This window comes from Phyllobates terribilis, unplaced genomic scaffold, assembly GCF_046119375.1.
Source record: "Phyllobates terribilis strain yellow unplaced genomic scaffold, ASM4611937v1 Scaffold_4__5_contigs__length_816908805, whole genome shotgun sequence".
Lineage (NCBI taxonomy): Eukaryota > Metazoa > Chordata > Amphibia > Anura > Dendrobatidae > Phyllobates > Phyllobates terribilis.
Genome location: NW_027362764.1, coordinates 124289456 through 124303563, shown reverse-complemented (window position 1 = coordinate 124303563; position 14108 = coordinate 124289456). Strand labels below are relative to the sequence as shown.

The 14108-nt window shown below is 41.2% G+C and overlaps 1 protein-coding gene across 1 annotated transcript; it reads right to left on the bottom strand.

Annotated features, from left to right (window-relative positions):
* Positions 1 to 3908: 3908 nt before the first annotated feature.
* Positions 3909 to 12822, bottom strand: XRCC2 (X-ray repair cross complementing 2). Its single transcript, XM_073676532.1, has 3 exons — positions 12692 to 12822; positions 9269 to 9350; positions 3909 to 4804 (listed from the first exon to the last, which is right to left on the bottom strand). Exons 1-3 carry the CDS (start codon positions 12728 to 12730, stop codon positions 4080 to 4082), a joined length of 846 nt encoding a protein of 281 aa, XP_073532633.1. The 5' UTR covers positions 12731 to 12822; the 3' UTR covers positions 3909 to 4079.
* Between the last annotated feature and the right edge of the window lie 1286 nt (positions 12823 to 14108).

Sequence of the window (14108 nt, the reverse complement as noted above, 5' to 3'; positions counted from 1 at the left end):
AAGCCTTTGCAGGTGTTTTTTGTTAATTATTCTCATTTACTGAGATAATGACTTTTGTGTTTTCATTGGCTGTAAGCCATAATCATCAAGATTAACAGAAATAAACACTTGGAATAGATCACTCTGTTTGTAATGACTATATAATATATGAGTTTCACTTTTTGTATTGAAGAACTGAAATAAATTAACTTTTTGATGATACTCTAATTTTGTGAGAAGCACTTGTATATATGCAGGGATAAGAGAACTACATGTCCCTACAATTAAGGTAAGTACCCAAAAGAAATGCCTTAGGTATGTTATCTAGGGCCACTGACCGAAATAATGTACAAATTGTGGCTTGCAAACAATTTAATAGTAATAGTGGGACACTAATTGTTATATTCAAAATATATCAGTAGAAGACTTTGAAATTGCATATAAATATCTCCTGTGACATTACAGATAGGTTGATTACCCTACGCACAAAATTGCAAATAATAATATGACTGAATTATATCAAAGGGACAGCACACCCCATGTAAATTAGAAGTCTCAACCCATATAATTATGATAGCAGCAACATAACCACAGTATAACGAAATGACAATATGTTAAAATTGGTTGGAGAACGCCATACAGTAAGTGTAAGCATAGAGGGCCAGTGCAGTAAGTGCCTTATTGTAATGATCAATGCCTCAGATCATGTAGTGGGCAGGATCTGTATCAGGAACCAAAACAGTGAGAAAACTATTGCACCTAACATAATCAAACAGACAGGCTGTTCTACACGCCTTCAGATTACAATAACAATAATTTTACAGAAATATATCACAGGAACAGCAGATCTTATCTGAGTTGGAGCTCTCAAACCACATAGTTAATGACAGCATCATAGCTATATTATATCAAAATGACAGTCTGTCAATATGGGTAGAAAGTTCCACAATAGCAATGGACAAGGGTACAGAGAACCAGTTATAAAGAAAATAAAATATCTAATGAAAAAGGTCAGTACCTGAGGTCATATTGTAGACAGGGTCTGTACCAGGGATCAACACAGTTGGAGACCTATAGCACCTCGACGCGCGTTTCACCTTCTGGGCTTTGTCAGGAGGCGAGGTTTATTAAAAGCGGGGCACTTTAAATAGTGTAATGTAAATTGAATAAGTGGAGAATGCTGTATGACTAATCCTCTGTGATGACGCGGCGCGCAACCGCAAGTCTGGGAAAAAAAGACGCGTCAGCAGTGAGGGTCACATTCAGAAGCTATGTAAATATAAATGGTCCAATCAATCGAACGTTTTAGAAGGTTCCGTTACCTCCACACAACACATCATGAAGGAAAATTAGATAAGGGGCTGCACAGTGGATTACTCCAGCTCCTCCCACAATAGGAACGATTGAACACATAATGCAGAGTTGGAGTGTAATCCCTAGGTATGGCATGCCTGCATATGATGTCATCTGTCATGAGTGTGTCAGAGGTAACAGACAGTCGCTCTGCATCTGACTGCGTTTGGCATTGCAGACGCTTTTTTAATCCTTCTGACTTTTGGACCCAGCGACAACCTCCTTCCTTCTCTGATTGACACACCCTGGTCTGGGTGTTTATAAACTCTCAGTCTGCTTCAGAGTCTCATTTTCCCTTGTGAAGGCTTGGAGCTATAGCAGTCGGCTAGCTTCCTCTCTGGTGCCCTTGGAGGACGTTTGGTGTTATCCCTCTGGTGTCTGCTCAAGCTAAGTTTTCCCCCCTTTGTTTGTCTCCCTTGTTGTCTTTAGTTTATAGTGGGGACTGACCAGTGCTCACCCTATCTAGGGCCTAGCTCTAGGTATATTCAGGGGTTGGGTTTACTGCTCGGCGATTGTTGTGTAACCAATATAGGAACGGTAGGGTAGGCAGGGTGTTATTAGATCTGCCTAGGGGTCTCCACTCCCCCTTTCCCTAGTGTCTGGGCTTCCTTCCCCTCATCCCTTCGTGTTGCACTTAGTCTTTCCCACACCGTGCATGACATCATCATTTTGGGGAGTGTCCATTGCCTGGCTGCAAATCGGCGCACAGTACAGCGTGATGCTCTGCCCCAAAGGATGATGCGGGTGGGCGCCGCTGTACACGATAGAGGAAGGACTGGCTGGTCATTCTCCCCATCGTCATGGCAACCAGCTGCCGCATGCTAAACTCCAGGGCGAAGCAGCGCACGGAGAAGGTGCGTCGGTGCTGTATAACATAGAACAGAATCGCTATATACAGAGTGGTAAAGCGTGATAAGGTACCATAGGACTACAATACAACTGAATTAATATGATGTATACTGGCCCAATATTATGGGTTATCAGGTCCTATGAAATTGATTATGTCCTCATACATATTAGGGGTACATTCAGTATAAATGACAATATGTGAACCCTGCATACAACTGTTGGTAGAAATTCTGGTAAACACAGATATAAAATATAGGCATGAGCATATGTATTGCATTACAGTCAGACAAGATAATAGTGTCTGACAGAGATCTAGATAGTTTGGTCTGAATCTCTAAATCTAATACAGAAAAATGAATCATGACACATTATGAAAGAATAAGACACAAGCATATAGATGCCCATGGACTCTTGAACATCCATTTTGTGTGGGGGAGAATAGCGTGCCTGTGTAGACTCATCCTCGTTTGTAGTTTATGTTTAGTTTCCCCAATATAAGTTCCTCCAGGGCTCCTTGTATCATGCACACCACATTGGAGGATGTACATGAAAAGAAATCCATAAGCCTGATTTGTGTTGGGTATGTGGGCTGTTTTTGTTGGCAATATTTGGGTACAAGTCCTGCATTTTTTAATGATAAAGTAATCACTCCTAGAATAGAAGCTAATTTACATGGGGTGAGCTGTCCCTATGATATAATTCAGTCATTGTACTCAGTTACTGCTTGGTGACATTATTACCTCAGTTTCCGCTTGGTGACATCATCACAGCACTTATCGCTTGGTGACATCACAGCAGTTACTGCTTGGAGACATCATCACAGCACTTACTGCTTGGTGACATTATTACCTCAGTTTCCGCTTGGTGACATCATCACAGCACTTACTGCTTGGTGACATTATTACCTCACTTACCGCTTGGTGACATCATCACAGCACTTACTGCTTGGTGACATTATTACCTCACTTACCGCTTGGTGACATCATCACAGCACTTACTGCTTGGTGACATTATTACCTCACTTACCGCTTGGTGACATCACAGCAGTTACTGCTTGGTGACATTATTACCTCACTTACCGCTTGGTGACATCATCACAGCAGTTACTGCTTGGTGACATTATTACCCGTTTCCGCTTGGTGACATTATTACCTCAGTTACAGCTTGGTGACATCATCACAGCACTTACTGCTTGGTGACATTATTACCTCACTTACCACTTGGTGACATCACAGCAGTTACTGCTTGGTGACATTATTACCTCACTTACCGCTTGGTGACATCATCACAGCAGTTACTGCTTGGTGACATTATTACCTGTTTCCGCTTGGTGACATTATTACCTCAGTTACCGCTTGGTGAGATTATTACCTCAGTTACTGCTTGGTTACATTTACCACTTGCGGTTTTAATAATGCAGACAATGCTCTTTAAGCCAAAAGCACGATATATTGTTATAATACAGGAGATCCCACATTCTGAGAATAAAGGTGGCCATGGAAATTTGTGGGAAGCCACTAAACATGCAGGGATCCTACAACTCAGATGTTCGGACCCAACTTCGGCTGGGGCGTTGGGTGATTTACAGGCTGCAATAATCACTTATATTTAGAAAATGTTTTAGGCTAGGGCTAACTAGTGATTTGTGTAATAAAAATGGCAGTCATAGGGAGCTGATATGTACTATTTCATTTAACTTAGCAAAGAGAAGCCCAGGCACGAAAATAAAAACTTAGAAAAAAAAAAAAACTTTATTATGTGAGATAAAATAACTTGATCATTATCAAAGCTTGTTTGGCTACATTGTAGATACAATAAGGAAAACAACTAAACCCTCACAGATACTGTGAATATTGTTCTTTCGGAGAGCTTCCATTAATCACAGAACATTCTCAGGATCATGGGATGAACTTGGCTCCAGCTTCGGTTACCACAAATGAGCGCCTGGTGACATTTTTGCTCTTCAGGTGACAAGATGTAACAGAGAACATTGTGATATTACTTTCAAGTTTTTGCTCTTTTGAGAACAAAACTCTGTTGGTAGTGACGTGCTGCCATAGTTTGCACAGATAGGGCTTGAAGTCTACAGCAGAAGACACTTGCTTCTCAGAATGAGATGCTTCACTGGCTTCATTGTACGTCTTCCGCATTATAGTTTGCGTGGAAGCAAAAAGAACCAGCTTGTACTCCTTTATTAATTTATCAAGAAGCTCTATGCATTTCCTGATATTCGACTCTTGTCTAGAAATGGTTTCTCCTCCATTACTTCGGTCGATCCAGTAAAAAGATGACAGGCTATCTATGATTAACAGACACAGAGAAGGGCGGCTGCAAAACATGTTCTCCAGAGAGTAAAGTGTGAGGAGCAGCTGTACACTACTACTGCAGTAGACCAAGAAGAATCTGCTCAGACATTGCTTCACTGTCTCTTCTTCACTGTGTGACAATCGGTGTTCGAGTATAGTGACCAGACGAAGCATGTCAAAGTGATAGTCTGTATCTACATAGACCACCTCAACTTGTAAACCACCATCAGAAACGGGCAAGATACACCGGGCGATTAGGTGACAAAACATTTCGGTTTTTCCAGAGCCTTCTGGACCATGAAATTCAATGATATCACCTGTACATGACGAACCAGAGGAAAAAGTTTATTCATATATTCTTCTGAAATCACACATAAAAAACAACCATTACCACCATTCTGACTTACTGAACTTCACATAATAAGCACAAACAAGAGAAACACTGACAAATTAACTTATTTTTTAATATATTGTTGTCAGAAGATCTGGAGATTATTTTTCTAGGTCGGTCATAATCCAGAGAGGGCAAGGTATAGATTCAGAGTTTCAATTTTGTTGTTTTTGTAGATATATGACCCAAATATATTTAAGAATAACCGTCATTTTAATTCTTCTTTTATAAATCAATAGTGCACATGAAAATAAGCATCTTTGTAATATACAGTACAGACCAAAAGTTTGGACACACCTTCTCATTTAAAGATTTTTCTGTATTTTCATGACTATGAAAATTGTACGTTCACACTGAAGGCATCAAAACTATGAATTAACACATGTGGAATTATATAGTTAACAAAAAAGTGTGAAACAACTGAAAATATGTCTTATATTCTAGGTTCTTCAAAGTAGCCACCTTTTGCTTTGAAGACTGCTTTGCACACTCTTGATGAGCTTGAAGAGGTAGTCACCGGAAATGGTCTTCCAACAATCTTGAAGGAGTTCCCAGAGATGCTTAGCACTTGTTGGCCCTTTTGCCTTCACTCTGCGGTCCAGCTCACCCCAAACCATCGCGATAGGGTTCAGGTCTGGTGACTGCGGAGGCCAGGTCATCTGGCGTAGCACCCCATCACTCTCCTTCTCGGTCAAATAGCCTGGAGGTGTGTTTGGGGTCATTGCCTGTTGAAAAAAAAATGATGGTCCAACTAAACGCAAACTGGATGGAATAGCATGCCGCTGCAAGATGCTGTGGTAGCCATGCTGGTTTAGTATGCCTTCAATTTTGAATAAATCCCCAAAAGTGTCACCAGCAAAGCACCCCCATACCATCACACCTCCTCCTCCATGCTTCACGGTGGGAACCAGGCATGTAGAGTCCATCCGTTCACCTTTTCTGCATCGCACAAAGACACGGTGGTTGGAACCAAAGATCTCAAATTTGGACTCATCAGACCAAAGCACAGATTTCCACTGGTCTAATGTCCATTCCTTGTGTTCTTTAGCCCAAACAAGTCTCTTCTGCTTGTTGCCTATCCTTAGCAGTGGTTTCCTATCAGCTATTTGACCATGAAGGCCTGCTGCACAAAGTCTCCTCTTAACAGTTGTTGTAGAGATGTGTCTGCCGCTAGAACTCTATGTGGCATTGACCTGGTCTCTAATCTGAGCTGCTGTTAACCTGCGATTTCTGAGGCTGGTGACTCGGATAAACTTATCCTCAGAAGCAGAGGTGACTCTTGGTCTTCCTTTCCTGGGGCGGTCCTCATGTGAGCCAGTTTCTTTGTGGCGCTCGATGGTTTTTGCAACTGCACTTGGGGACACTTTCAAAGTTTTCCCAATTTTTCAGACTGACTGACGTTCATTTCTTAAAGTAATGATGGCCACTTGTTTTTCTTTACTTAGAATTTGTATTATGGCAAGAAAAAAGCAGCTAACAGTCTATTCAGTAGGACTATCAGCTGTGTATCCACAAGACTTCTGCACAACACAACTGATGGTCCCAACCCCATTTATAAGGCAAGAAATCCCACTTATTAAACCTGACAGGGCACAACTGTGAAGTGAAAACCATTTCCGGTGACTACCTCTTGAAGCTCATCAAGAGAGTGCCAAGAGTGTGCAAAGCAGTCATCAAAGCAAAAGGTGGCTACTTTGAAGAACCTAGAATATAAGACATATTTTCAGTTGTTTCACACTGTTTTGTTAAGTATATAATTCCACATGTGTTAATTCATAGATTTGATGCCTTCAGTGTGAATGTACAATTTTCATAGTCATGAAAATACAGAAAAATCTTTAAATGAGAAGGTGTGTCCAAACTTTTGGTCTGTACTGTATGTTATCAGAAAAATTCGCTTCTTTCTTTGCCCGAACTGATCATTTATTCACAAAATTCTCAATTCATGGGTAAAATCTATATTTGGTGAATACATATTTTTACATTACTGAGATAGGAGATGACAGTTTCTACAGTGGGTTATCTCCAGCTTCATCCTCCTCAATGTTTATTTGTTTTCCAGCTAGGTGCAGCCAGTCTCTATGCACTGCTATAAAAGTGTCAGACTGATGGAGGAGGAGGTGAAATCTCTTTCCTGAGCATAAAGTTGGTTAACACATATTTCACATATAGCAGCAGTACTCCCAGCCGCCGACGGCTTGTGTGTGATACAGCTCTTGTCAGTTGTCACTCCAGCTCTATTCCCCGCCCAGCATCGCCTTCTCCTGCTGCTTGACTGATGGCTTCTATGTTGTATGACTTCAGGCAAAGGAGCAATCAGTTAAGAAGGAGAAGGCAACGTTAGGCAGGAAATAGAGCTGGAGTGACAGAGACTTCAGATCTAGAGTTCTTCAACCTCATTTCAATAGCAGTCAATGCTGATTACTCAGTAACAGAGGAACAGACTGACCATGTAAAGGTATTGCTGGACTTATGTTGCTGGCCTGTCAAATCCTGCGGACTGATTCCCTTTGAGAGCCCAATTCTCCCAAGTAAAATAAGAAGCCCTTATACTCACCTTCCGTGACTTTCCAAAGATGTCACAGCTGGGTCTCCTGCACTCAGGTGACATTGTTATGTTATGTGAGCACTGCAGCCAATCAGCAGTTGGTGACTGGCTGCAGCCTTTACTATTTTGTCAGAGGTTATGTCTGCTCTAAAGAAATATTGATGAGCAGCAGCTTAATCAGTGATTGGCTGCAGTGTTAACATGACATAATGTAACGTGAGCTCCGGTAAACTTTACAGCACCAGTTCAGCAGGCAAGTATAAGACTTTCTCTTGGGGGCATAGGCATTTATTACTTATGGCAGTATTATTCCATCTTTTAGATAGATTCGGGTTCCAGCAATTACACAAATTTATAGAATTTATGTTTTTTTTACTTATGCACTATAAAAATACCTTTTTGTTAATGTATTCAAAAAGATCCAAAATATTTTTCCTTTTCCATACTTGGAGCTGTATGAAGACATATTTTGCAGGACATCTTTCAGTACAGATCAATTTTTAGTGCTTCGTGTGGAAGCAGAATCCACAAAAAAACACAACAATTTTGGTACTTTTTCCCCCCATATTTGTAATCCTTTTACCATTTTTTATGTCCAAGTTTGAGGCTTGAATATGCCATCCTAAAATCTCCTATACAATACAAAAAAATTGTTCTTTACTACAGTCTGTTATGTCTGTCAGTATTAAACTGGAAGGCCTGAAGATCAATGATAGGGAATAAGCACACAATGTCTTAGACATTTTTCAAGCAGAAGATGCAACTTTTCTCAGGTTATATTCCCACGATGAGCTTTTTGTACGTTTTTTGATGTTGCAGAATTATTTGCACCATTTATGCACCTATTATTTCAATTATGTTACTTGTGTTTTATCATTGCGTTTTTTTAACATGGGTTTTTATCGCTTTTTTGAAGCTGAGATTTTTGTCAATGTTTGGTGTACCATGCTTTAAATAAAGCTGCTTTGTTTTTGATACATGTTTTTTTGCTTTATTACTATACTTAGGTGGGGATTACATGCGTTTTTTATACGTTTCCTCAGCAGAAACGCATGTGCATTTTTTGCTGCATCCAATGTAAGTCTATGGGGAAAATACGCTCAGCGCACATGCAAGGGAAATTGACATGCTGCAGATTTGAAAAACGCACCCCAGGTCAGTTTACATAGAGTTAAAAAGACGTGAAGTGGTAATGAGATTTCTAATCCCAAGTGCTTCGCTGGAACAGTAAGACGCTACGTTTTTGCAAAAACACGTGTCAAAAAAGCACCAAAACCTCATCGTGGGAACATACCCTTAAAAGAAGCTGAAAAAAACTGAAAGTAAGCACAGCAGATTGTTTTAACATTGTAGTGCGTATGTTCATTAGTTTTAACACTTTTAAAGCGCTTTTTTTCAGGCGGGTTTTGAAATGGGCCTGTCTGAAAAAAGCGTTGTGTCCACATACCCTCAGGTCTTCAGCTGGTGATTGCTTGTCAGAAGGCGACAGTGAGCGTCCTCTGTCTGTCTAACCCACCAACAATACAGCAGTCAGCACTGACTCTAAGGGGTAGAACAGTCAGGATGAAAGTCATCTCTGATTCTGATCATTAGAGCATGGGGGTCGTCTGTATATTACAGCTGGAACCTGCTGGTATACTGCCATAATACTACAGCTGTTCCCGGGAACTATATAATTCCCACCAAGTATTATTACAGCACAGCGTGGGGCAAAAGGGGTTAATTATTGTTTTGCCTGTATCATACCATGAAGAAGGCCAAATAAATAGAGCGCACCAAAGTTCTCTCCAGATAGATCACACTGTAAAATAACAGTGCAGATACATATTGTGAATAGTTTACCATGCAAAGGGCAATCTCCATTGGCAAAAAGCAAAGGCTCCAGTTCCTTCAGAGAAGCGCGTCCCTCCAGTCTTGCAAGAAGCTTAAAAACATTACAAACAAAACACATGAAATAACCATTGACTAACACATATAGCGGACTGAATATCGCAGTACTGCATTTCTCAGATTAGAAAACACCAATTCATCACATTTAAATGCATCAACTGATGCAGACATTGTGCTTCCATCTGGTGCCGATTCTACTGACTTCTCCACCCATTTGGTTCACAAAGACGAATGCCATAAATATACAACCCCTGGCAAAAATTATGGAATCATCGGGCTCGGAGGATGTTCATTCAGTTGTTTAATGTTGTTGAAAAAAAACAGATCACAGACATGGCACAAAACTAAAGTCATTTCAAATGGCAACTTTAGGGCTTTAAGAAACACTAAAAGAAATCAAGATTAAAAATGTGGTACTCAGTAAGGGTAATTTTTTACAGACCAAGCAGAGGGAAAAAGTTATGAAATCACTCAATTCAGAGGAAAAATATTATGGAATCACCCTGTAAATTTACATTTCCAAAACTAACACCTGCATCAAATTAGATCTGCTTGTTAGTCTGCATCTAAAAAGGAGTGATCACACCTGAGCTGTTGCACCAAGTGGACTGACATGAATCATGGCTCCAACATGAGAGATGTCAATTGAAACAAAGGAGAGGATTATAAAACTCTTAAAAGAAGGTAAATCATCACGCAATGTTGCAAAAGATGTTGGTTGTTCACACTCAGATGTGTCTAAAATCTGGACCAAATACAAACAACATGGGAAGGTTGTTAAAGGCAAACATACTGGTAGACCAAGAAAGACATCAAAGCGTCAAGACCGGAAACTTAAAGCAATATGTCTCCAAAACAGGAAATGCACAACAAAACAAATGAGGAACTAATGGGAGGAAACTGGAGTCAATGTCTGTGACCGAACTGTAAGAAACCGCCTAAAGGAAATGGGATTTACATACAGAAAAGCTAAACATAAGCCATCATTAACACCTAAACAGAAAAAAACAAGGTTACAATGGGCTAAGGAAAAGCATTCGTGGACTGTGGATGACTGGATGAAAGTCATATTCAGTGATGAATCATGAATCTGCATTGGGCAAGGTGATGATGCTGGAACTTTTTTTTGGTGCCCTTCCAATGAGATTTATAAAGATGACTGCATGAAGAGAACATGCAAATTTCCACAGTCATTGATGATATGGGGCTGCATGTCAGGTAAAGGCACTGGGGAGATGGCTGTCATTACATCTTCAATAAATGCCCAAGTTTACATTGATATTTTGGACAGTTTTCTTATCCCATCAATTGCAAGAATGTTTGGGGATGATGACATCATTTTTCAAGATGATAATGCATCCTGCCATAGAGCAAAAACTGTGAAAACATTCCTTGAAAGAAGACACATAAGGTCAATGTCATGGCCTGCACATAGTACGGATCTCAATCCAACTGAAAATCTTTGGTGGAAGTTGAAGAAAATGGTCCATGACAAGGCTCCAACCTGCAAAGCTGATCTGACAACAGCAATCAGAGAAAGTTGGAGCCAGATTGATGAAGAGTACTGTTTGGCACTCATTAAGTCCATGCCTCAGAGACTGCAAGCTGTTATTAAAGCCAGAGGTGGTGCAACAAAATACTAGTGATGTATTGGAGTGTTCTTTTATGTGTTTGTTTTTCATGATTCCATATTTCCTCAGAATTGAGTGATTCCATAATTTTTTCCCTCTGCTTGGTCTGAAAAAAATTACCCCTACTGAGTACCACATTTTTAATCTTGATTTCTTTTAGTGTTTCTTAAAGCCCTAAAGTTGCCATTTGAAATGACTTTAGTTTTGTGCCATGTCTGTGATCTGCTTTTTTGCAACAACTTTAAACAACTGAATGAAGATCCTCTGAGCCCTGTGATTCCATAATTTTTGCCAGGGGTTATACAACCAAGAATGAAAACTATTTTTAATAATAAAAATGTATCTTTTTACTAATTATAATAAATTACATAAACCCACAATGAAGACACAGAATAAGATGTTGAATCAAAGAAGATCTGAGGAGTATGCAGGTTTATGTAACAGGTATGTACCATGTAAATACATCTCAGCTTATAAGGCTGTGTGCCCACGTAGCATTTTTCAAGCGTATATGCTGCGGAATTTCCGCAGCGTAAACGCTTGAAAAACGCATGTATATCAGCACCCCATGGTCCCCAATGGCATTCCGCAATGTCAATGCCCATGCTGCGGATTTTTCCGCAGCGTTTATGCTGCGTTCAAAAATCCGCAGCATGTCATTTAATTTTGCGTTTCCGCAAGCAGAATTGCCTTTGTCCAATGCATAAAAAACGCAAGGCAATTCCGCATGTGGAAAACGCGTGATAAACGCGCGAAAAATGCGCGATAAACGCGTGCGGAATTCCGCATGCGTTTTTCCGGGAGAGGACTTGCAGAAATGAAGCAGAAATTTTCTGCTTCATAAATGCAACGTGGGCACATAGCCTAACAGTGGGTCAGAGAGTCAGAAGAAGAGGGGAACCCTGAGAAAGTCCTGTCTATAAAGGACAGAATGCTGGATCCATTATATGACAGATACCAAGGGCGCTAGGTGGACCCTATTCACCTGGGGTTGTTGGGGTCTTGTTTTTCCATCATATGTCCCAGAATCTGAGACGGAGTCGTCTGGGGATGGATTTCACTCTGTTCTTAGAGTGGATCTGTCAACAGATTTCTCAATACAAATTGTAAACATTATCAAATCGATCTCTTAGACCTGATGAGGCTGGTATACATGCTTTGAAAATCCATGTAAGAATGACTGGATCTTCCTTTTTCAATGTTTCCATGTCTGATATTAATATTAGCATTTTGAGTCCAGCACTAACAAGATTCATCTATCAGGATTAGGCAAGCGTCCTGACATGGATTTTTCAAAGTAAGTACCCCTGTCTCATCAGGGCTAAGATCTATTAAAAAATGTAGGTGGGAAATCAGGTTGCACCAGTGTTATGTCCGGCCCCTGCTGGGGAGGGCTAGCTGCACAGGGCGCAGTGTCACGTCACATGCCGCGGTCATGTGATAGGCTCTGTTTGCACCTATATGCAATGATCCTGCCCGTGGACAGTGCGATCACGTGTCATAAGTGGCCCTGTACGGACGAGCTGCAGCGTCTCCAGCAGTCACGTGGCTGAAAATTATCGTAATGTGAAAGCTTTATTCCCGTGGGTAATTCTTCACCCATGGACTGCTGAAACACGGAGCGGTGTAAAGGGCAACGGAACTACTTGTTCAGCTGCTCATGAGCACACGGACGTTTTAGTTCCGTGGAGATGATCTGTACGGCCTCCTCCTACAGGCGGCGCTGCTCAGGAGCGGAGGTTACCTGGGTGCCGGACTCTGCTCTCCGGCAGTCATCGCTCATTGTCACCTGGGACACAGAGATCAGCAGCCGGAAGACGCCGCAGATGCTACAAGCGCCAGGAACTGCTGCACGTCATGGCCACGTGATCTGTCTTGTGTGGGAGAAGGCGTGGCTATATGTGTCATGTGATCTGTCAAACTATTGGCGATGTTCTATAGAGCGAAGAGGAGACGTGGAGCAGAGCTGTCTGTGTATAAACTACAGAGCTGTGTGAGGTGGAGGGGAGCAGCAGAGCTGTGTGTGCAACATGGCTATATTATACAAGGGGCAGAGCTGTGTACAAGGAGCAGAGCTGTGTGTGCAACATCTATAGAGTATACAAGGAGCAGAGCTGTGTGTGCAACATCTATACAGTGTACAAGGAGCAGAGCTGTGTGTGCAACATCTATACAGTGTACAAGGATCAGAGCTGTGGGTGCAACAGATATACAGTGTACAAGGAACAGAGCTGTGTGTGCAACATCTATACAGTGTACAAGGAGCTGAGCTGTGTGTGCAACATCTACAAAGTGTACAAGATGCAGAGCTGTGGGTGCAACATCTATATATCTATGTATGTTATACAAGAAGCAGAGCTGTGTGTGCAACATCTATAGAGTATACAAGGAGCAGAGCTGTGTGTGCAACATCTATAGAGTATACAAGGAGCAGAGCTGTGTGTGCAGCATCTATACAGTGTACAAGGAGCAGAGCTGTGTGTGCAACATCTATAGAGTATACAAGGAGCAGAGCTGTGTGTGCAACATCTATAGAGTATACAAGGATCAGAGCTGTGTGTGCAACATCTATACAGTGTACAAGGAGCAGAGCTGTGTGTGCAACATCTATACAGTGTACAAGGAGCAGAGCTGTGTGTGCAACATCTATACAGTCAGTGTACAAGGAGCAGAGCTGTGGGTGCAGCAGCTATATAGTGTACAAGGAACAGAGCTGTGTGTGCAACATCTATACAGTGTACAAGGTGCAGAGCTGTGGGTGCAACAGCTATATAGTGTACAAGGAACAGAGCCGTGTGCAACATCTATACAGTGCACAAGGAGCAGAGCTGTGTGTGCAACATCTATACAGTGTACAAGGAGCAGAACTGTGTGTGCAACATCTATACAGTGCACAAGGAGCAGAGCTGTGTGTGCAACATCTATATATATTTTACAAGGAGCAGAGCTGTGTGTGCAACTCTATATATATTGTACAAGGAGCAGAGCTGTGTGTGCAACATCTAAATATATTGTACAAGGAGCTGAGCTGTGTGTGCAACATCTATATATTATACACGGAGCAGATCTGTGTGTGCAACATGGCTATATATTTATTATACAAGGAGCAGCGCTGTGTGTGCTATATATAATATATATACTGCTCAAAAAAATAAAGGGAA